Raw genomic sequence first — 22,830 nt, forward strand, 5'->3', positions numbered from 1 at the left:
CGCCGTGCCGGGGGCTGAGCGGTCATTGGGCGGCGTGATCTCGCCGCGATTCCGCGGCCCTGCCGCCGCCAGCGGAGCGCACCGGGCGGGTCGGGTGAGTGGCCATGGCGGGCGCCGAGGATGGGCCGGGTCAGCAGCCGGAACTCGACGAGGATGAGGCGGCGTATTGCCGGCGCTGGGGCGCGCAGCACGCCGGGGCCCGCGAACTGGCCGCGCTCTATTCTCCAGGTAAGATCTCCGGGCCCCCCCTCTGGGCCTGCAGCAGGGCTGTGGACAGCGACCCCGGGTTCCCCAGATCGGAACCTCAGCCTCAGGCCCCGATGCAGAACTCCAGCCTCGGCTTCTGAACTTGCAAATAGCGCCCCCAAGTCCGGGGACCCCACCCCAGGGCCCCTTCCAAGCTCAAGCCAGAGCTCCAGCCATGGGGCTTTCTAGATGCACAATCCCTATATCAAGGAACTGCCGTATCAGCTCCCCGGGCCACATAGAGAGCTCCCATCGCACCCCCAGATCCGGATCCTAGCCTCAAAGCATCCGCGGCTGCAAAGAGCGCCCTAGACTTAGGGACCCCCATCCCAGGCAACCCGTCAGCTGCATGCACTGCCACTTCCCCCCCCCCCCCCCCCCCCCCCCCCCGCTTCTTAAAAGTCACATCCCATCCCAGGTTCCCCAGATCCGGAATTCACACCCGAGGGCCCCATCTGTGCCCCAGCCGGGGCCCTGGGCAGCAAACAGTGACCTCACCCCCAAAATCTGGGCACGTCAGCCTCCCTGCTCTAGGAACCGCAACTCAGGGACCCCCAGCTACCTAGTGCCCCAGGCGCCGCCCTTCCCCCAAGCCCCATTCTAGTTACAGCTTCAGTGGCCACAGACCACCCACTCCCCCAGCAAAGAGGAGCCTCAGCTCTTACTCTGTTCCTCTATTCCGGTATCCCGAGTGGTGAGGGCACTGTAAATCTTTCAGTTTAAGCTCCTCCCGTATGCAAATCCCAAGCCCAGCCCTTGCCCCATTCCCATTGCATGTGTTATCAGCCCCCTTCATTCTCCAAACCAGACCACAGTTTAGAGACCCTTACCCCCTGTTCTGCCCTTAGATAGTGGTCTCTGGCTCCTTCCTGCTGTGCCTACTATTTATGCTCCAGCAAGCACCGGCTCTCCCACTCTTCTCTGACTTCCAGTAGAGCCCAAGGAATCTCATTGCCTGGGCGCTCTGTCCCCAGGGGTTAAGGAAATGCCATGGAGAACTCCAGAGTCAGGTGACTGGGAGCTGCAGGAGGCCTCTCTGCCTGGATGTCACCATCACACCAAGCTTTGTTTGTCAAACATTCTGACATCTTTCCTTTTGCCAGGGGACAGCCACCATGCACAGCCCTTGCCTGGGGTGGGCATGGGTCCACCACCACATTTGGCTTTCTACTCCGACTGGCCTGGGTTTGCATTACCATCTCTGCCATCACTGGCTGTGTGACCTTGGGCCATTTGCTTTCTTGTTGAGTCCTGGGTCACCAGAGGCCCTTTCTGGACTTGCAATTCCATGCTCTGGGTGTGATTTTTTTTTTTTTTTTTTTTTTTTATGACTTGGGTACCTGGTGCATGATGCCGTGGTTTCTTTAGCTTGTTCCCAAAGCACCTAGCCTATAGACCTAAAACCTCCTGCACTTCCTGGGATAGGCTGGGTTTGGCATCCCCACTGCTTCTTGCTGTATGACCTGGGCCAAGCCACTTTCCCTCCCTGAGCCTCAGTTTCCTCACCTCTAAAATGGACATAAAGTTTACCTGCTCCTTAGTGTTTGAGGGAAGAGGAAATGAGATCATCCACTTTGATGCAGTGCCTGGCATACAGTAGGCGCTCCCTATTGCTACCCCATTAGTCTGGTATTTCCTGTGAGTCTTGGAGTAAGGTGTTTTACCTCTCTTGTCGTCAGACTCACCACCTGAAACTCGAGGGTAAGGATTCAAAGGCCTCTTCCTTTGGTGTCCGGCTCTGCCCACCTGGGTAAACCCTGCCCACTTTCAACCAAATCATACTCAGGCATTCTGAGCTCCCCCAAGAGACTGCCATTTCTCCATTCCCCCATGATTGCATCTTTGTCTGGTTCTGATTTCCCCAAATGCCCTTCACCCTCTGAAGAACAGCCATGCAGGGATCTGAGGCTGCAGACAGCCTCCAGATGCCCCAAACCTTCGGTAAAGGCTTTATCTCCTCTTGACTCGGAGCTGTGAGGAGGCGAGGTGTTGAGTGAGGAGTGGAGAAGCAGGAGACTGGACAGACTGGTTTCTCCAAATTTCGTAGGCCTCTCTCCCTCTGTCTCTGTTCCTTTCCTGTGTGGCCTTGTAGAAGTACTTCGACCTTCTCTGGACCTGACTTATAAAATGAGGGACCAGGCTCAATACATATGGAGCATCTTTGTCCCAGTCTCCATTCTAGGCCCTGAGGGCAAAGCAGTGAATAAGACAGGAAAAATAGAGCTGGTATTTTACTAAGCCCAGTAAATAAGGAAAGTAGCTCCCTTGCCCAGTGGTGGCAAGCATTATGGAGCAAATATATAGCAGAAAAGGGGGAAGTGAAATGTTGTTGGGGGCAGTAACATTTAGGGAGGGGGCAGTTAAGGCTTCACGGAGTGAGTAATATTTGATCAGAGACATGAAGGGAGGGAGGCCTGAAGATAATTGAGGAAGGATTGGTCCAGACCAAGGACCCAGCAAATGCAAAGGCCCTGAGGTGGGAGCATGCCCAGAATGTTTGTGGAACACCAAGGAGTCCCATGGACTGGAGAAAAATGAGCAAGGAGAGAGTAGGAGAAGCTTCTGGGTTCCAGGACTGAATTCTTGATATTCTTGGGGCCAGAGGTGGATTGGCACCCTGACAGTTGGCAGCAATAATAAGGCAGTTAACATAGTTGACATTTATTTAGCACTGCTTGTGCTGGACATTTTCTTCACATGATCTCATTTCATCCTCCCTACAACTGTCTGAGGTGTCCCCTCAGTACCAACTGTATTTTTCAGGGCAGGAAACTGAGGCTTCCCCCACCACCACCACCACCACCACCACCACCTCCTCCTCCTCCTGTAGCCTCCTCATAGCCTAGCCCCTACATGTGTTCTTCCTAATGCTTGTCCTGTTTAGGATCAAGCCTGCATCCGCCCCTTCCAGAGAGCAGGGTCAGCAAGGCCAGGGACTGCTTGTGTTTGATTTGCCTGGCACTTCATGGTCCCCCTATCCATCTTGAAGACATTTCTTGAGGCTTAGCAAGGAGTAGGGACTTGCCCACAATCACACAGTTAGCACCAGGGCCAGAACCAGAACACTGGTGGAAGGAGGGGAATGTTCTAGGTTCCGTGTTCTTAATCTTCACTGTGGAAGGGAGCCAGCCCGGGGTGGGTGTGCAGGAGGGGCCCAGTGTTCCAGGTCAGTGGAGCAGCATACGTGCAGGGCCGGGGACAGAGCAAGTGGGCCTAGTGTCTGCAGGGAGCTGTGAGTAGTCTGATCGGGGCAGCACTGGGTGGTGGGAACAGCAAGGGCCAAGGAGCGAGGCAGCCTCGGCCCTTTCCTGTGGGCTCCTAGTGTCTGGCTAGGAAGTTGGGGCCTGGTCCTGTGGATCCTGGGAGTCATGGAGGGTCCCCTAGCCCGCTGTGCTCGGGATTCGGGGTTCACAGCAGCAGCCTGCCCTGTGCCAGGATTTGTGAGGGACCTGGTGGGCTTGGCAGGCCTCGTGGGCAAGCCTGGAGGTAAGGCTTCCCATGGCTTCCCAGCAGGTACCCACTGAAACCTGGCTGTGTGCGTGTGTGTGTGTGTGCGCGCCACGTCTCAGGTGCCCCGGGCTCCAGGGGTGGACCCTCAGGGGTCCCTGGAGTCAGCTGTTCAAACCACCCTGGCTAACTACAGGTACCTCTGGCCCTGGGGGGTACAAGGATCTCTTAGCTTGGGGTCAGGGCAAGGATTCGGTCCCCCAAAATGGGTCTGACTGAACCCAGAGACCTGGGGCCCCTTTCCAGGCCAGGCCTGGTCCCTGCCACTCTGGGCTGAGTTTTCTCTCTGTCTCCCTCAGTCTTGTTCTTTTTCCATTTCTTTGTCTCTCCTCTCTGGCGGCGCTCTTTTGTCTTTTTTTCTCTGTCTCCCTATAATCTCTTCATGTCTCTGTGTTTCTTCTCTTCCTGTCTCTCCATTTCTCATTTCTCTGTGTCTCTACTTCCTGTTCTCTGTCATCTGTTTGCCTCTCTCTGTTCCTCTGTCTGTCTCTGGTTCCTGCCTTTTCTCAGCCTCCTGTCTCAGCCTCCAGCCCTCACCTCCCCGACGCCAGGGGCCATCAGAAGTGCAGGTTATTCAGGGCTTGTCTCACTGAAACAAGAAGAGTCGGGCCTGATGCCAAGCCCTTGGCCGCCGTGGCCTGCCCCCAGGAAAGCAAGGCCTGACACCTGGCCTCCCCTGCTCCTCCCAGCCCTCCATAACCACCACACACAAGCCCGATCTCCTCCCCAGGCCAGCAGGCATTTACTGCCATAACTCAGAGGCCAGATCATGGGCCTTGGCCAGGCCAGGGGCTGGCTCAGGAAAACAAGGCCCAGCACTCTGCCAGAGATGGCCTGAGCGCTCGTGTCCTAAGCAAAGCCCTTCTCTCCCCCCTGGACCTCAGTCTGCCCATCTGTATAGTGACACTACTTAGACCGCCTGACCTCGCAGGCCCAGCCAGGCTGACTGTCCATGCTGTGACTTTGGACCAGTCATTTCATCTCTCAGGCCTCGTTTCTCCCTCTGAAGGAAAGGGCAAATGGTCCCCAGCCCACAGTGTATGGCAAGGGCTGGCTGAGCTCATCCCTGGCACCGTAACTGGCATATAGTAGGTGCTCAGTGAGGGCCACTTACTATTATAGATGTATTCTTTATGGTTCAAAGTTCGAGCACTTGGTCTGGAAAGGATCCAGATTCCAGAGGCCAAAGATAGATGGCGTTTAGTTGGGAAACTATTCAGATTTCAGGGACATTCTCCAAGGCAAGCCGAAAGAGCTGGGCGCTCTTTAGAACCAGGACAGCTCCCAGCATCCAGGCTAACGTGTCCCATTGACAAGCCCAGGACCCAAACCCAGCTCTTCATTTTTACCCACTGAGCCTCAGTTTCCTCACCTGGGAAGTGAGATCACGTAGCTCATCCCTGGAAGCATTGAGACTTGAATGAGGGACCGTGTATCCAGCTCAAAATGCTGGTGATTGCTGCCCCCTAAGGAAGCCACCCAATAGGAGGCCGCAGGAAAGGGAGGAGACTGGGCTGAACCAGGAGCTCTTGCCCCATCTGATGGGGACGGGCAGCTACTGCTGCTCAGGCCTGGGGTGCCCAGAGCCTTGCGTTCTCAAGGGAAGCAGGAAATTAGGAATCGTAGGTGATTTTTTTTTTTTAATATAGCTTTTTTTTTTTTTTTTTTTTAAGCCGAGAGCAAAATGTGCTGTAGGGAGCTCGTCTGCGGCATTTCTAATGTGGGCTGCACCTGGCACCCCAGCTGTGATAGGCCTCAGTGTGCGTCGGCCATTGTTACTGTTACTCCATCATGTTACCAGGCCAGGCAGGCAGGCTGGCTGGCATTGAAGAATCACCTTTTCCTTACCCCTTCCACCTTCCCCCTGCCGACTTCTGCTTCTAAGTCCAGGCCTGGGCCACAAGCAGGAACCAGAAAGGGGAAGGCCATGCTGGGCTGGATTACAGTGACCCCAGGTAGGGGCTGCTGGAGCAACAGGGTCACATGGCCCAAGGGAAACAGCCACTAAGAAGTGGGATGCGAGAGGTTCTAGGCCCACATCTGCTGCTGTGGGGCTCTTGTCGGGGTCCTCGCCCTTGCTGGACTGCGCTGTCCTCATCTGTACAAGATGGGGCTGAGGGGATGCAACCCTGGGCGTGGCCCTTTCCCCCTCTGACCCTTGGTCTTTTTACGGGCAAAGGGAGGGCAGCTGTTCTGATTCTGGCCCAGGGCTCAGCATGCTGTTGTAGGTCCTGGCCAAGGCCCTTCTCTCTCTCTCTCTCTCTCTCTCTCTCTCTCTCTCTCTCTCTCTCTCTCTCTCTCTCTCTCTGGACCTATTTCCCTAGCAGGAGCAGTGCAATGCCTGATACTTCCTTTGAAGGTGCTCTGGTGAGGTGCCCCCACAGACAAAGCCTGGCAGTTGTCCTCTAAGATTCTGTTCATGAATTTGTTCATTCCATGGACATTTATTGAGTACCAGCTGTGTGCCAGGGCCCTGGTGAGCAAGCCGGCCATGGTCCTGGGCCTCCTGACTTCACATTTGGGTCAGGGAAGATGGATGTCATAGGGGCAGCCGTATGCCGGGGGGAGTCCAAGAGTCAAAGGGAGCATCATGGATGGCCTCCTGGAGGTGGAAGTCTGCAAGGGCATTGCCAGAGTCACTCCAGGTCAGAAGCGAGTGAAGGGAATAGCAAGCACTAAGAGAGGACAGACACAGGAGGACCCCTCTCTCTGCCATGTCCCCTTCAGGTGTTCGTCACTCACAAGGACCTGCCCAGCCATAGGATCCTAGTCTGTAGCCAACTAGCTATGCAGCCTCAGGTTACTTCCTCGGGACCACTCTGACCCTCTGATCTCTGATCTGCAAATTGGCATCACCTCAGTAGGCACCTGGCCCATAGCAACTGCTCAGTAGATGTTAAACACTAATGATAAGAAAATTATTATCATTAAGGGTCTTCCATGCCCTTGGGACCAGCTGCCTGGGAAAACAGTATCCCCAGGGTTCCTGTGGCACAATCTGCACCACCCACGCAATGTTTTTCCTCCCTTTTATATTTTTATTTTTATTTTTATTTTTTTTTATTAAAGATTTTATTTATTTGACAGAGAGAGAGACAGCGAGAGAGGGAACACAAGCAGGGGGAGTGGGAGAGGGAGAAGCAGGCCTCCCGCCAAGCAGGGAGCCCGATGCGGGGCTCAATCCCAGGACCCCGGGATCATGACCTGAGCCGAAGGCAGTCGCCCAACCAACTGAGCCACCCGGGCGCCCCTCCCTTTTATATTTTTAAATTTTAATTTACAAATTACAAAAGATTTTTGGTAGAGGAGTACATTCACAAATACTAAATTCCAAGGGGGTTAAGTGAAAGCCAGTCTTGACCAGGTAGCTTTTTCTTTTCTTACATAAATGGCTGCTGGTTAGCACTTTGCGTTCTTGTCCTGGACACCTCCATGTCCACGTATAAACAGCCACCCAGGCATTTTTTTCTGGCTGCAAGGATGCCATGGACCAAATTAATTTGGCTGATCCCCCAGGCGCTGGACACTTCCGTTGTTTCCAGTGTTGAGACCCTCCCAAAAGACACCTCAGACAGAGCTGCAGCAGTGAGTGAATCAGCTTGTCTGAGCTCACATGCCTTTTAAAAATATGTGGCAGGAGATTTAAAAAGATTTCACACCCATGTCTTGATTTCTGGCTTCTCTTGGGAATTAGAAGCTCGGGCACCCTGGGCCTGCCCTCCCACCTGGCAGGAGTTTGCACGTTAGTGACCCTCCTTCACAAAGGGCACGGGTGCCGCAACCCACAGCCCCCACGCAGCCCACCTTACTCCACATCACCTGCCTGGCCCCTGGAGGCTTTGGGGGTTTGCGGCCCCTCATCTCCTGTGTTGTGCTACCAGACCCCCTGCTCCTGGCAGGAGCCCTAGAAGTGGTAACCAAGGCCCATTTCTCCTAAATCCCTGACTCATTGGAGCCCTGCTTGATGGATGTTGGACAGGATCTGATCCTCTAGAGTTAAAAGGTGTCAGTAGCCTCCACCTCCAAATAATTATGTACAAAAGGGGACAAGTGATGCCATGAGGTCAGTTAAAAAAAAGCTCATTAAAGTTCCCTGGAGCTTCTCCAAAGAGCCCACAAGGGCCCAGAAGACAAGTTCTGGTCCTGTCTGCCAAAGAATTGGCCTGTGCAAGGCCAGCTTCATGGGCCAGTGCCTTGGGCCGACTCTTTCCCTTCTCTGGGCTTCAGTGACATCATCTGTGAAATGGGTAGGCTGAGGCCTTTTCTTCACGGCAGCCCCTATGTTCAGCCTGTGCCGCGCACGTTAGACTCTGAACACGTGGAAGAGCTTGTACAGGTCCGGCCCTGCCTGGCTTTAGTCCCAGCCCCACAGCCTTCACCACCTGCCCCCCGCTCACCTCTGGCCTCCTGTCCCTGCAGGCAAGCGCTTCCAGGAGTGGTGCTGCGTGGTCCTGTGCCTCAGCCTCATCGCCCACAACTTGGTCCACCTCCTGCTGGTGGCCCGCTGGGAGCACACACCCCTCGTCATGCTGGGTGTCGGTGAGTGCCTGGGGCCCCGCTCTCTGCCTCCCTCGGGTTCCCCAGGGGTCAGGGACCTACCCACTGTCTGCACCACTCTGATGGCAACTTGCACACACGTGTCACAGTGTGTGGCTGTGCATGCCCACGTGTGTGCGCGCACGTGCCTGTGTGCACATGTGAATCAAGGACGTGCTGTGGGGACCCCACCTCTGTCTCAGTGACACCTCCGTTCCTCCTCTTACTTGGGCCAAAACCCTGGGCATCATCCTCAGTTCCTCTCTTTGTCTTCCGTTCCATAGCCAGCCCTCGGCAAATGCCCTTGGCTCTACCTTTTTTTTTTTTTTAATGATTTTATTTGTTTATTTGAGAGAGAGCACGAGTGGGAGGCAGGGAGAGGGAGAAGCCCCAGAATCCAAACATTATTCTCCACCTCCGCTGTTCTCACTCTGGTCCGGCCACTGGCCTCTCCTGCCCGGACTTTAGTGGGAGCCTCTTCCCTGGTTCCCAACCTTCCCCTTTGCCCCCACTGTCCGTTCTTCACTGGTAGCCAGAAGGATCGCGTTAGATCCCCAGTGAGGTCATGCCACACCCCCATTCTCTGTATACGTAGAATAAAACACCGACTCCTCAGTTCCTCCTCAGACACCATCTCCCTCCACTCTTCTCTGGGACAGCATGCTCCCTCCACACGGGCCTCCTCATTGGGTCTCCGCCATGCACTGTTGGACACACTCATATCTCAGGGCCTTTGCACATGCTGTTCCTGTGCCTGGAACTCTCTTCCCACAGACACCTACCTGATTCACTTCCTCATCTGGGTCTCTACGCAGAGGTCACCTCCTCAGGGAGGCTCTCCCTGATTACCCCTCAAAAAATAGCAGCCCTACCATACACCATCACTTCAGCATACTGTTATACAATGTATTTATTTGCTCAGTATCTGTCTCCCTCCACTCAAATCTCAGATCCCTGCGAGCAGACATTCTTGTGTGTTCACTGCTGCAGCCCAGCCCCAAGCATGAGGCCTGGCACACAGTAGGTACTTGATAAATATTTATTGAATCAGGGAATGAATGAATGAGCAAGCTGCAACTTACAGTACCTGCTCGTGTTTCCCACTGGTCGGGCCTCCCCCGTCCACAGCCAGGGAGTTGGATGCTACACTTGTCATCATTTTCCAGATGAGCAAACTGAGGCTTAGAGAAGGGCAGGCCAGCGTCACACCTCAAGCCAGAAGCACAACCCAGTTCTTCATTCACCATCTCCACTCCCAGGTCCTGGGGTGACTCCGTTCCCTCCTGTCCGCGCACCAGCCTCCCCTCTGCCCTCAGACTCGGGCACTCATCCCCTCCCCTGCCCCAGGCTCCCAGGCAGAGGGGGCATCTGTGCCCTTGGTCCGCCCTCCTGGTCCTCCCTAAGTGTTCAGCTCCCACAGTCTCATTAAAAGCACTCTGGTCGCCTAAGCCAGTAGTGCTCAGGCTGGCTAATTGAGCCATCTGGGTCTGCGGTGGGGTGGGCCTGTGCTGGGGGCTGGGCCAGCTGGAGGACAAGGAGTTAACCCATCCGGTGCTGGGGAGCCTGGGCCCCACCTCAGGAGCCACACATGCCCCCTTTGCCCAGGGGTGAGAAGGACCTCACCTGCAGCCTCTCGGCCTCCAGGCACTACATTCAAGGGCAGGAATGTAGCCAGCATGAGCCCTGGTACCCCATCTTGGGGTGGTGACGAGCAGGCCCTGGCCCAGCTCTCCTACCTTGTGGCTGTGGGGTACCTTGGGCAGGTGCTGTTGCATCTCTGAGCCTTGTTTTCCACATCTGTACATTGGGGCTGCTTGCAGTACCTGCCTCCTTGGGCTGTTGTATGGGCAAAATGCAGGTGTGTGTAGCTACCGAGGTACCGGTGACTGAGCAGAGGTGGGGAGGAGGCCCTCCGACATAGAGCTCTGTTTAGCAGCGGGTATTTCCCAAGTGCCTGCTGTGCACCAAGCTGCACGTTGGGCACTTTTTAACTCCTGGTGTCAACCTAGCGAGGAGGCTCTGATCACCAGCCTCTGAGAGGCCAGGTGACTTGCCAGTTGGCCGTCCCCAGGGCAGCAGCTGAGTCTGGGATCATACGTCCAGACCTGCCCAGCTCTTAAGCCACAGCCTCTCCCAGCAGGGGCCGGACAGCCTCCAGTTAGCACCGGGAGGAGAACATGTGGGAGCCCAGGTGTGTGCTGTGTGAGCCAGGAGCCTGGGTGTCCCAGGCAGGTCACCACCTCCCTTCCCTGGTTGGGATCAGAACTTCCTTCTGATCCCTGGCTCAGGAACTCGGGCGGTCCAGTCACAGTGTGTGACACCAGCTCCTGCATCCCACACCTTTGCCTCTGGGCTGATAAGAGCAGACAATCTCCTGATAGTGGTGCTTGCAAAGTCCCTAATCGATTTAAGTATCCACCCTGATTTGTGTGTTAACACGCAGGAGGCCAGGCACCATGCCAGTCTGCAGAGCCTGCCTCTAGCCCAGCACTATCTCCCCAGAGGTTCTGGCACCTCTGACAGGCCCTGGAAACCAGGGGAGGCGGAAGCATGAAAAGGTGCCCAGTTAATAAACATGGACCAATGATGCAATGCTGGGAAGCAAAACCAAGATAAGAGAACAGGCAGGGAAGGCCCTTCTGGAAAAGTGGTATTTGCAGGGAGACCTGAAGGAGGCGAGGGAAGAGGCCAGGTAGGTATCTGGGGGAGGGGCAGCAGGGAACAGCAGGTACAAAGGCCCAGAGGCTTGGTGTGTGCCCAGAGAACAGACGGGAAGCCAGTGTGGCTGGAGAAGGTTGATCCGAGGAAAAGTAGTTGGTGGCAGCTCAGAGGTGGGAGGAGTGGGGTGTAGACTGCAGGGCCGTGGTCTGGACTCACGGTTTTGTTCTACGGGCCACGAGGGGCCATTGGTGAGCTACAGGGAAGATGGATGGGGGCAGGGAGGCCCGGAGAGGAGGCGAGCATGGTGGCCCAGACCAGGTAGGGCAGTGGAGGCAGCGAAAAATCGTCAGATTTTTGGTGAGCAGTGCGAGGCGAGCGGCCAACGTGTCCTGTCAGCTTGGCTGTGGAGGTGAGAGAGGGCCTGTCAGTGGCAACTCTCAGGCTTTGATGGAAGGGATGAGGTGGCCGTTAACAGGGGTGGGAAGAGGCAGCTTGGGGGGAGATGCTTGAGCTGCCTGCCTGAGAGCCAGGGCGAGGTGCCAAGCAGGAAATTGCAAATCCAAGTGTGGTGTCCGGGAAGGCAGCCGGAGATAGAAATCTGGGAGTCCTCTCAGTAGAAGAGGTATTTGAAGCTCAGATGCTGGCAGAGTGTCCCCAGGGGCTGAGTGCAGGCAGAGAAGAGGCCCAAGGCCCCCGTGCCTCCAGGCTGTGGGGGAAGGAGGAAGAGCCAGCTGAGGGGGCAGGAGGGGTTGCAGAGGGCAGAAGGAGAATGTGTTTCCAGAAGACTTGGGGGTCAACTAGGAATGGCCGTGGAGCAGACCAGCAGGATGGGGCAGCAAGGAGACCACCGGATTTGGCCACGCGGAGGCCATCAGTGACCTTGACAAGGACAGTGTTGTCATCAGTGAAAGTGTGAACAAGCGAATGTCCCTGGGAGCCTTGAGCTATTGGCTGTGCCTGGGGAAAGTGGAGGAAGAGCTTGGGCGCTTGTGAGTTCGCCCTTGAGGAGTGAGTAGAACTAGTTTCTGGTGTCCTGGTAGAGGAGGCGTGTTCCAGGCAAGGGAACACAGTGAATGCAAAGACTGGTGGTGAAGTCAGAGGTCACCTGGCCTCGGATCAGGTGAGGAGTCAAGCTGAAAGAGGGTAAAAAAAAAAAAAAAAAAGCCAGGTTTTGGCCCAGCCCCTGTGGAGCAGCCTGCCTTCAGCTGATTGCTGCTTCTTTCTTTTTTTTTTTTTTTTTAAGATTTTATTTATTTGTCAGAGAGAGAGAGCATATGAGCACAAGCAGGGGAGCGGCAGGTGGAGGGAGAAGCAGGCTCCCTGCTGAGCAAGGAGCCCGATGCAGGGCTTCATCCCAGGACCCTGGGATCGTACCTGAGCCGAAGGCGGGCGCTCAACCGGCTGAGCCCCCCAGGCATGATCGCATCAGTCTTAGCTGCTCTCACGGTCTCCACTTCAGGCCTTGAAATGGGAGGGGGCTAACAAGGCACAGCTGGGTGACCTGTGGCCAGATGAAGGCCCCACCCAGTGGGTCAGGACGGCCCCGAGTGAGTTATTCACCATCCTGTACCCTATTCCAGTGTCCTGCACATGGGGTGCTGACCAGGCCCAAGCTGTGCCCAGGATGAGCCAACTCCAGCCGCTGCCACCTGCACTGGGACAAAGATGCCCTGTGTGTTTGCCTTGGCCACCCCTGCCCCCCATTACAGCCTCCTCAGGCAGCAGGCCAATGACTCCTGGAGTCACTGCTCTAGAAACAGCCGCTTGCAGAGGCCTGGGGCTCAGAGAGCCCGGGGCGGGGGGGGGGGGCTCCTTCTCTCCAAAAATAATTCCTGACATCTGTCCAAAGCACACATCCCTCCCTGCTTGGCAGCCTGCAAAGGTCAGGTGCTGGTCATTCGACAGATGACAAGACTGAGACCTGGGGAGGTGGGTAACCCCTGGAGCTACCTTGGGAGCGCTTACCATGTTCCAGGGACTGACTTTCCGTGCATTAGCCCAGTTTATTAACCTACTGTACTTAAGGAAAGTAAGTGCTATTAAAGTCCCCATTTCTCAGACCCGGACATGAAGGCTCAGCATCATTGTGAACCGCCCTCACTATGGGCCCCGGCCATTCACCCGCAGCCCCGACTGCGCTTACCCTCCGAGTGTCCTTTCTCCCCTGGAAAGTCAGGATGTGTTGGGGCCCATCACTATGGACGTGAAATAAGATGATGGAATTTTTCAAAAATAGATTTTATTTACTAAAAGTTTTAGATTTACAGAAAACGAGCAGGTAGTACGGAGAGTTCCCATACACCGCCTGCTCCCAGTTGCCTTTATTGTTAACGTCTTACATTTTACATTAGTGTCTGTACATTTGTTACAATCAAGATACCATATAATATGGATACATTATTATGAATTAAAGTCCATAATTTATTCAGAGGTCCTTAGTTTCTACCTAACGTGTCCTTTTTCTGTTCCAGGCTCCCATCTAGGAATCCCACTCACATTTATTTATCATGTTCCTTGAGGCTTCTCTTGGCTGTGACAGTTTCTCAGACTTTCCTTGTTTTTGGTGACCTTGACAGTTTTGAGGAGCCGTGGTATCTCACGGACACCCCTCTATGGGAATTTGTCTGGTGTTTTTCTTTTCTTTTTAAGATTTTTTTTATTTATTTGAGAGAGAGCACAAGCAGGGGGGAGGAGCAGAGGGAGAGGGAGAAGCAGGCTCCCCGCTGAGCAGGGAGCTGGAAACCGGGCTCCGTTCCAGGACTCTGAGATCATGACCTGAGCCGAAGGCAGACGCTTCACCCACTGAGCCACCCAGGTGCCCCTGGAGTTTTTCTTTTTATTTATTTATTTACTTGAGAAGGGGAGGTGGGGAGGGGAGAGGGAGAAGCAGACTCCCCGCGGAGTGTGGAGCCTGACAACACAGGGCTCAGTCTCACTACCCATGAGACGACCTGAGCCGAAATCAAGAATCAGATGCTTAACCAACTGCAGGTGCTCTTGGTCGCATCTCCCTGCTTTATCTCTCTCATGGCACATCCTTTTTACTGCTGAGCAGTATTCCATTGTCTGGATGTACCATGGTGCATTTATCAATTTAGCTGTTGGATGTCTGGGTGCCTTCCAGGTGCAGCTGCTAGGAGTCAAGCTTAACATTCACGCACAAGCCTGTAGGCAGACATATGCCTGCATTGCTACTTTGGGCCAGGTTGCCAGCTGTTTATTTGTTCTCACTATTTATTGATCACTTACAGGTACCACGCCCTGTACCAGCACCTTAACTGTTTTATCTCTCTTAATCCCTAAACTGTACCAAGGCTTGTCCTAAGCCAGTTACGTATCTTATCTCCTTAATCGTCCTAAGCATTTAATCCTTACAGATGACAAGAATAATAACAAATAATAATAAAATATTAGAAAAACAGTATTTATGATAGTGGTTAACATCACGGAGTGCTTCCTGTGTGCCAGGCCCTGTGTCAATGATGTTAAAAATGCATTATTGGGGAATATAACTCCCACACCTTGCTCTCTCAAATAAATGGGTGAAATTAAAAAAATAAATAAATAAAGATTTATTTATTTGAGAGAGAGAGAGAGAGAGCGAACAAGAGAGCACAAGCAGGGGATCAGGGGCAGATAGGGAGGGAGAGGCAGACTCCCCGCTGAGCAAGGAACAAGATCCTGGGATTAGGACCTGAGTTGAAGGCAGTCACTTAACCACCTGAGCCACCCGGGTGCCCCTAAATAAAATCTTAAAAAAAAAAAAGAAGAAGAAGAAGAAGCCATTGTTGGCTTTTGTCTCTCCAGCCTCCTCGCTCCCCTAGCCCAGGTCCACCGTCCTAGCACTGTCACTGAGGAGCAGGACTGCCCAGCCTGGATGGCATCTAGGGGTTTTTCTGCAGCCTCCACAGTGTCCCAAGGCCCCGGTCCCCTATCACCAAGGAGCTGAGGACCCTAGCAAAACTCAAAGAACCCTTAAATGGCCCAGCTAGGCCTCAGAAGATTTCACAGGGAGAACCAGCCTGGAGAGGAGGAGGGAAAGGGTTTGCCTGAAGTCCTGTGACCCAACAGACTACACGTACTGCCACTCGAAACTGCATTCGTGGCCTGCGTGGTTTACAGCTTGCCACCGCCCCCCACCCCATCGCTCTGCCCCAGGGGACAGTGAGCTTGGTGTCTGCTACATCTCTGGCTCGAGAGCCTGGCACACAGTAGGTCCTCACCGAATGTTGCTGGATAGGCAAAATGACCGAAGAACAGCAACAATTGATCTTTTTGCTCTGTGCCAAGCACTGTACCTTAGTAGTCTGCATTAATTCCGGGAATATTTACTGAACCCCCTACTAAGTGCCAGGAACTGGGATGAAGACATAAACAAAAGACTAAAACCCCTGCCTTTGTGGAGTTGACATTCTTGAGACCATGAGCAAACAGGAGTGAAGTCCACAAGGATAGGTGCTTGGAGAGAAAGAAGGACAGGAGACAGGAAATGCTGGAAGATGGGGGTGGTTATAATTTTAGATCAGGTGTCCCCAGCAGATGTTTGAGCAAAGACCTGGAGGAGGTGAAGGAGTATGCTCTGCTACACCTGGGGAAGGAATATTCTAGGCAGAGGGAACAGCAAATGCAGAGAGAGAGAGAGAGAGAGAGAGATGCAGAGGTGTGTGAAGGGTGTGCATGGGGAAAGGGAATGAGCTAGGAGGGCTGACGGCAGTGAGCAGGGAGAGTGATGGGGACGGCACTGGGGTGTTCCCTTGCACAGGTAGCGGGCCACTCTGCCTCGGTTTCCCCCCATGTGCAGGGGTGGTGGTGCATCCTGCTGTGATAGATTTGGGCCTCAAGGCAGGTCAAGAGCCCCGCTGTGCCGCTTGCCATCTTTGTGGCCTCTGCCTAGTCACTTCTGTTCCCCAGGCCTCCCGTTACCCACCTGTGTAAGGGGAGCATGAGGGTGGTACCAGCTTGGACCAGACTGAGAATCCACTGAGATGAAGCACGTAAAGCACTTGTGTCAGGCCCTGAAAGTGCTCAATATATGGTAGCCGCCGTGTTTTTTGTAATGACCATGCCCATCCATCTAGAGGAGACGGGGGCACAGAGAGCTGAGTGTCATGCCCAACATCACACGGCTAGTGAGAGACAGCTAGGATTTAAGTCCAGATCTAACAGCTCTTAACCTCTGTATTATCCTGAACCCTCAAGTAAGTGAATGGTGTTGGGCTCTTTGAGGGAACCCCGGTCCAGTTCCGAACACATGGAGAACAAAGTCAAGGAAAAGGCTTCCTTCCGGAGGCCAAATCATGACATTTATTGTGACAAAAGCTAGGCTGGGGAGGAAGGCGTGGCTCCTGTCCGCACCTCAGGTGTCTCCGACACCAGAGCCCAGGAGGACATTTCCATCTCGTCACTGGCAACACCGAAGTAGAGCGGGCTTCCCTCTGTGGAGGGATCAGGGTCAGAGAAGGGCACCGGCAGCTCCTGATAGGGAAAATTGAGTTGATCTGAGCATGCCCAGTTGATTTCCTCCAGACTCACCAGGCATATGAGTCCCCACAGATGCCCTGGGCAGAGCAAGTAAAGGGACGGGAGTGTTACCCCAAAGGCTCCATTCACAGGGAGAAAAGCATCCCAAGTAGAGAAGGGACACCACCACCCCCCATAATGAGTGAGTGAGCAAGCAGGCAAGTGAATGAACGAGGGGCTCCCTACTGTGGGGTGGAGGGTGGGCAGGACTGCCCCCCTGGGGGTCCCCCACCCCCCACCTCACCCTCCTCCTGCCCACAGTTGCAGGTGCTCTCATTGCTGACTTCTTGTCCGGCCTGGTGCACTGGGGAGCTGACACTTGGGGCTCCGTGGAGCTGCCCATCGTGGGGAAGGTGCGTATATTGACCCAGCCCTGCCGCCTAGCAGGGGGTTGGGCTGTCTGACCTTGGGTGAGCCCCCTTCTTCTCTGAGCCTTCTGTTTCCCTGTTTGAAAGACGGAAACCATCATTCCAGCCTGACCCCATGCCCCTCCTCTGGGACCAGAAGAGACTAGAAATCCCCCTGGGATTTTCTGGAAGCGAAAGCATGAAGCATGGGATAGTCAGAAAGCTTTGAACCCCCTGAATTTGGGGGCCACGTCTCTTTCTGACTATCCCATGAATTTGGGGGCCACGGCTTATTCTCCTTTGCCAGCCCTGCTGCGTCTCACTGTTCATTTTAATTGAACTTTGCCTTCTATCAGACTTCTTTGCTTGTGACACAACATCCAGTACAAGCTGGCTTAACCAAATAAAGGGACTGATTCATGTAACTGAACATTTCAAGAGTAGAACCAGGGTAAAGCGTTGCCGGATCCAGTAGGACAGACGGTCATACCGTGTTCTCATGACTCCATCTCTCTGCATCCCTGTCAGTCACTATGGCAGAGAGATGCTCTGGCCGGGCCGGGGTCACGTGCTCACTTTTACCTAGGGGATGGAGGGGTCAGCCCCATCGGAACAGCTTGTACCAACACAAGAGGAAGAGGGGGAGACTGTTACTAGGAAGGGCATGGCCGCAGGGGAGAAATAGAGGGGGCCTGCCTGCCACTGTGAGGGGCGTCCTCAGCTGTATTAGAGTGGGGAAGAGGGGTGGAGATTGTCTCCAACTCCCCGCACACCGCTGATGGGGAGACTGAGGCCCCAAGTGGGGCAGTACCATCCCGAGGTCGCCGCCAAGTCATTGCGACTGCCTTCTGCCAGAGCTGTTTAGACCGGGACCCTGAAGGCCATGTGGGCTCTGTTATCAGTAGCATGGTGGAATGTTCTGGCATCCCGGAGGCCGGGAGACGAGCCCGAGTCCAGTGTGCACAGGAGGTGGTGGAGAGAGGCTGGCCACCACAGGCTGACTGGTCCCATATAACCCTTCTCCCACCGGCACCCCCACCCCAGGCTTTCATTCGACCCTTCCGGGAGCATCACATCGACCCCACAGCCATCACCCGACACGACTTCATCGAGACCAACGGGGACAACTGCCTGCTGACACTGCTGCCTCTGCTGAACATGGCCTACAAGTTCCACACCCAGAGCCCCGGTGAGCGCGCCACAGCTGGCGGTGGGCTGCAAGGGGCTGCGGGGACAGAGTCCCCTCACAACCGTAGAAAAGATTTTTAGTTCTCGTCCTATAAAATTGGATATTTGACATAAAAATCTGTGTTCCCAGCTTCTCCTGGACGATCCGCTCTGGCCATCCTGGGTCCTCGTTCCCACTGGTGGGAGCTGAGCTGCGGTCGCCATCTTTAGACAGGCCCCACTCCCCCCTGCTGTCCTACACCTGGCCCACCTTGCTCATCTGCATGACCTGCCTGGCCCTGAGGGCTGCTGGCTTCGCTGCCCGGGCTTAGTCGGAAGAATATAGGCTGTGAACTCAGCAAGTTCTGAGTTCTGATCTCTGCTCTGCCTGTTTTGGGGAAGCAAGCAAGTCATTCTCACCTCTGTGAGCCTCAGTTACCTTATCTGCCAGGTGGGCAGAAGGGGGCGGGGGGCGGGGGGGGGATAAGTACTTCCTCCGTTCCAGGTCTTGTTCTAACAACTTGACACCTCATGGATCCTTAGAGCAGCCGCTCCCTCTGTGGGTAGATGAGAGGAGTTGCTGTGGTGCGGTGGGTGCTGCAGTGCCCGCCCGTATGCTCTTCCACAGGCCTGCGCCCATCCCCCGGCTGCCCTGAGAGGTGGCAGCTAACAACTCCCAGCTGTCCCTTCTGAGAACTGCCAGAGTAGGTTCCACCTCTCCCCTTGGGATAAGCCTGAAACCTAAGCCTGAAGTGACAGGAAAAGCCTACAGAAGACCAGCCCTCTCACCTCTGGGTGGGACCAACTCTGTGGAGCCATTAACCCTCCCATGCTGCCCCCAGGATCAGGCTGACGAGACTCCCCCAACCCCATCATTGCTTAGCCCTCCCCCTGCTTCCCTCACCCGCTCAGGTGTTTTTCTGAACAGAGGACAGAGGATGCCCCCTCCCCATTCCTCCTCATATAAATTATGAGCACATGAACCCTTGTCTCAAGCTCTGCTTCTAGGGAACCTGGACAAAGACTTATTCCCATTTTACTGATGACGAAGTTGAGACTCAAAGAGGCAGAGGCATGACCCAAACTCATATAGCCAAGAAATCTCAGAGCACGGACCTGAACCCAGCTCTGCCTGACTCCAGAGCCTACATCTGTAACAATTCCTTAATGCTGACTCCATTATTTGCCCACTGAACAGAAGAGAGGACTGAGGCCCAGAGGGGAGTGTGAACTTGCCTGAGACCATGGGGGAGGGTGGAAGGAGGCCTGGGAGCTGCCCAGGGGCAAGTGGTGAGGGCCAGGCTGGTGGTGGCCCCGCCCGGTGACAACTGTGTGGCCCTGTGGGCACCACTCTCTCCCCGCCTTGCAGAAGCCCTGGAGCAGCTGTACCCCTGGGAGTGCTTCATCTTCTGCCTGATCCTCTTCGGCACCTTCACCAACCAAATCCACAAGTGGTCACACACGTACTTTGGGCTGCCATGCTGGGTCACCCTCCTGCAGGACTGGCATGTCATCCTGCCACGCAAACACCACCGCATCCACCACGTCTCTCCCCACGAGACCTACTTCTGCATCACCACAGGTGCGGCTACAGGGTGGCATGGAATAGGTTGTCCCCACCTCCAGCTGTAGCCCCATCCTCAGGGTCGGTAGGGCAGGGGTCACAGGAGGAGGTCCTCCTGGAATCCTTGCCCTGCAGGAGCATGCTTTTACAACACACACCCACCTACTATGTGCCAAGCATCCTAGGTTTGGAGGACACAGCAGTATGAGGGGGACGACCTTCCCCACTCCCACCTCCCACCTCATGGAGCTGTGATCCCAGCCAGCCAGCCAGCTCATACTTGTTGAGCACCTACCGTGTGCCACGCGCTCTCCTGGGCTTAGGACACAGCACCAAAGGAACAGGCACAGATCCCTGCCTTTGTGGCATTCCTGTTCTCCTAGGGGACATGCCAGACAGTACAGAAGCAGTACATTTAACCATGCCGACTGCTGTGGAGCAAAACAAAGCAGAGGGTAGGAGAAGGAACTGGGGGACCTTACCCTTGAGAGAAGGCGGGTCGGTGAAGGCCTCACTGAGAAGGGGACATTTGAACTGATGGAGAGAATGATGCAGATCTGGAGGAAGAGCAGTCCAGGCCACAGGAACAGCAGGTGCAAAGTGCCTGAAGGAGGACACATGTGCCTGGTTGGTTTGAGGAACTGCAAGGTAGTTAGTATGGCTGGAGCGAAGGGCATTAGGGGCAGAGTAGAGGGGAGATGACCCAGTCTAGATGTGAGAAATGCTATGGGGGACAGAGCAGGGTAAAGGGCAGAGACATGTGGAGTGAGGAGGCAGGAGTAGCTGTTCATAGAAGGAGGTGAGAAATCGGAAACCAACGTGAGAGGGACCCCTGCAGCCAAGTCAGGACAGACCAGTTCAGGCAAAGGGAATAGCAAGTACAAAGGCCCTGAGGCAGGAGCATGCCTGGTGTGGCTGAGGAACAGTAAGGAGACCCACATGCCGTCGGGGGTTCATGGGCCCGTACCAAAGGTGAATGGAGCAGGTTTGCTGGGGCCCCCTGGCATCAAACTCCAGTGGGACTGAGGTGCTCTCGGCATCCTGGCAGTAAGTGAGGCCGGCTTCGGCTCAACTATATCAGCTCCTTGCCCCCCACCCCGGAATGGGGCTGCAGCACCCTCCTTACATACGGCCTTCCCAGGCCAGGCTGTGAATGGCACTATGGCAGAGGCCAGGTGCTTGTCATGTGATAGCTCCTGGATAAGTTACAGCTCCTGGTTTTCGCGGGGGGCGGGGTGCGTTGTCTTTCTGGAGGCAGAACTGAGAACCACAAAAAGTAGTTTTTGTATGTCTGAAAGTCATGTTCTTGGGCAGGGGGAGGGGTTAGAATTTAGGCTGTTGAGATCAGGTAACTGCTCAGCCAGGCCTAGGATCCATCCTGGTTTGGCCACCCACTAACTGGGAGACTCCCCTCCAAGCCTGTCTTTGCATCCGGAAAATGGCACAGATAGTACCTACCTCGTGATTTGGGTGGGAGGCTGTAAAAGAGAGGAAGTAAGATCTTGAGCAATATTTATTGAGCATCTACTATGTGCCCGGGGATCACCAGTGGAAAAACACGGGGTTCTGCCGTGTTGGGAGTTGCGGAGAAAAACCAACACAAAACAGGAAGGGGGTGAGTTAATGAGAATGGTTCCAGGTCATCATAAAAGCTGTAACGAAACAAAAGAGGGTGATGTGGTCAAGGAAGGCTCCCTGGAAGAGGTGGCAGGGGAGCCTGGTGATAAGAAATGCTGCCACCGTACCTGGCACATAATAAGCACTGGGTAAGAAAGCGAATGAGTGAGGGGACGAAGGCATGTGTGAGCAGCCCCTAAGCCCATGGGTGGGAGGTCCCCACCCCCAGATTCTTTGGTCAGCCCTTGTCCCCTGCCCTGTCCAGACTGACTCCTCGGTGCCCCTGCCCCAGGCAAAGCCAGCACTTTTCTTCCATCTCCTCAACTGCCACTCTCCCGTTCAAACCCCCCTGCCCTGTTTCCACTGCAGGCTGGCTCAACTACCCTCTAGAGAAGATAGGCTTCTGGCGACGCCTAGAGGACCTCATCCAGGGCCTGACCGGTGAGAAGCCTCGGGCAGACGACATGAAATGGGCCCAGAAGATCAAATAACTCCTCGGAGCCTGCCACCTTATTGCCAGCCTTCCCCAGCCCCCCAAACCGAAGCCATCTGCCAAATTCCAGCCTCCTCGTGCTGGCCCCTCCAGATGGGGAGGACGCCTCCTGGGCTGGGCCCGGGCGCCCCCCAGCCCACCCCTCGTGACACAGAATACTTGAGCCACTGATTTTTCATTTCCTTTTTTTCATTTTCTTTCCTCGGCCCCTCCCCAGCCACCTGAGCTGCTCTGTCTCCAAGCCTGACTCTGCAGAAAAAGGAGCCCTGCCCTGCTAGCCATTCCTTGGGTAGAGGAGACGCTCACCCACTCCCTGCACAACCCCAGCCCCCCCCCCCGCCTCACTGGGCAGCCCTTCAGCGTGGCTGGCGTTGGGGGCCACTGAGTCGTCTTCTCTGTCTCTCTTTGTTTGCCCCCAGTGGTCTGTGAGCCCCCCAGGCACACCTCTCTGTGCCTGGAGCATTGCCCTGCCATGGCCCTTCGAACTGACCCTGAAAGCCTGGGTGGGTGGACAGCCCCAGGCACCACCTTCAGCCTAGCCTGTTCACCCAAGGCTGGCCAGGTGCAGCGAGGGTGTGAGAAGAGGCAGGACTCCCCTGCCCACGCCTGGACCCCCTTCCCCCCGCCCCTCCCCATCTGCCCATGGGATTCCAGCCAGAGCTGATATTTCTAATCAGAGGATGTCTTCACAGAGTGCAGCCCCTGCAGTGGGTCTTGGCCATCTGGAAGGGGACACAGAGTCCCCTCTGGCTAGGGGGATGTCCAAGAAGGAAGAATGGGGATTTTTGTTTTGGTTTGTTTTGTTTTTTTTTTTTTAAAGGTGCTTGCTTGTTTAATGTAAATAATAGAAAGCCTTAATATCTTTTCTGTAACACGGAGTAATATTTTAATGTCATGTTTTGGATGTACATAATATATTTATAACAAAGCAGCAAGAGTCCTACTTACCTCGGCTGCCTCGTGTTTCTGGGTCGGCTGGTGGGTGGGGGGTGGTTAAGGATCCTGGAGGGTGAGGCCCCACCCCTATCTCATTCCTAGCTCCCCTCCTCGTCCCTTAGGCTTCAAAATGGGAGCTTCGCCACCTGACACAGTGAATTAATGTTGCCATCTGCTCCAGACACTTTCGGAGGGGACCCACCACTGGATGAGGAATGGTCTTCCTGCAGGAGATC

At 54.8% G+C, this 22,830-nt stretch overlaps 1 protein-coding gene across 1 annotated transcript; it reads left to right on the forward strand.

Moving 5' to 3' along the window:
- The first annotated feature begins 3 nt into the window (after positions 1-3).
- Positions 4-21,836, forward strand: PEDS1 (plasmanylethanolamine desaturase 1). The gene is made up of 6 exons (XM_025853276.2): positions 4-228; positions 8,173-8,292; positions 16,732-16,823; positions 17,862-18,006; positions 19,354-19,566; positions 21,535-21,836. The coding sequence occupies exons 1-6, from the start codon at positions 105-107 to the stop codon at positions 21,654-21,656; spliced, it is 816 nt and encodes a 271-aa protein (XP_025709061.1). The 5' UTR covers positions 4-104; the 3' UTR covers positions 21,657-21,836.
- Positions 21,837-22,830: the final 994 nt, after the last annotated feature.

This window comes from Callorhinus ursinus, unplaced genomic scaffold (genome assembly GCF_003265705.2).
Source record: "Callorhinus ursinus isolate GAN/ISIS: 27379988/994484 unplaced genomic scaffold, GSC_fseal_2.0 scaffold53, whole genome shotgun sequence".
Classification (NCBI taxonomy): domain Eukaryota; kingdom Metazoa; phylum Chordata; class Mammalia; order Carnivora; family Otariidae; genus Callorhinus; species Callorhinus ursinus.

Coding starts and splice junctions, on each gene's coding strand:
- PEDS1 (XM_025853276.2), top strand. CDS start 105: ATGGCGGGCGCCGAGGATGGGCCGGGTCAGCAGCCGGAACTCGACGAG. Junction 8,293..16,731: donor CCTCGTCATGCTGGGTGTCG/GTGAGTGCCTGG, acceptor TCCTGCCCACAG/TTGCAGGTGCTCTCATTGCT. Junction 19,567..21,534: donor CTACTTCTGCATCACCACAG/GTGCGGCTACAG, acceptor TTTCCACTGCAG/GCTGGCTCAACTACCCTCTA.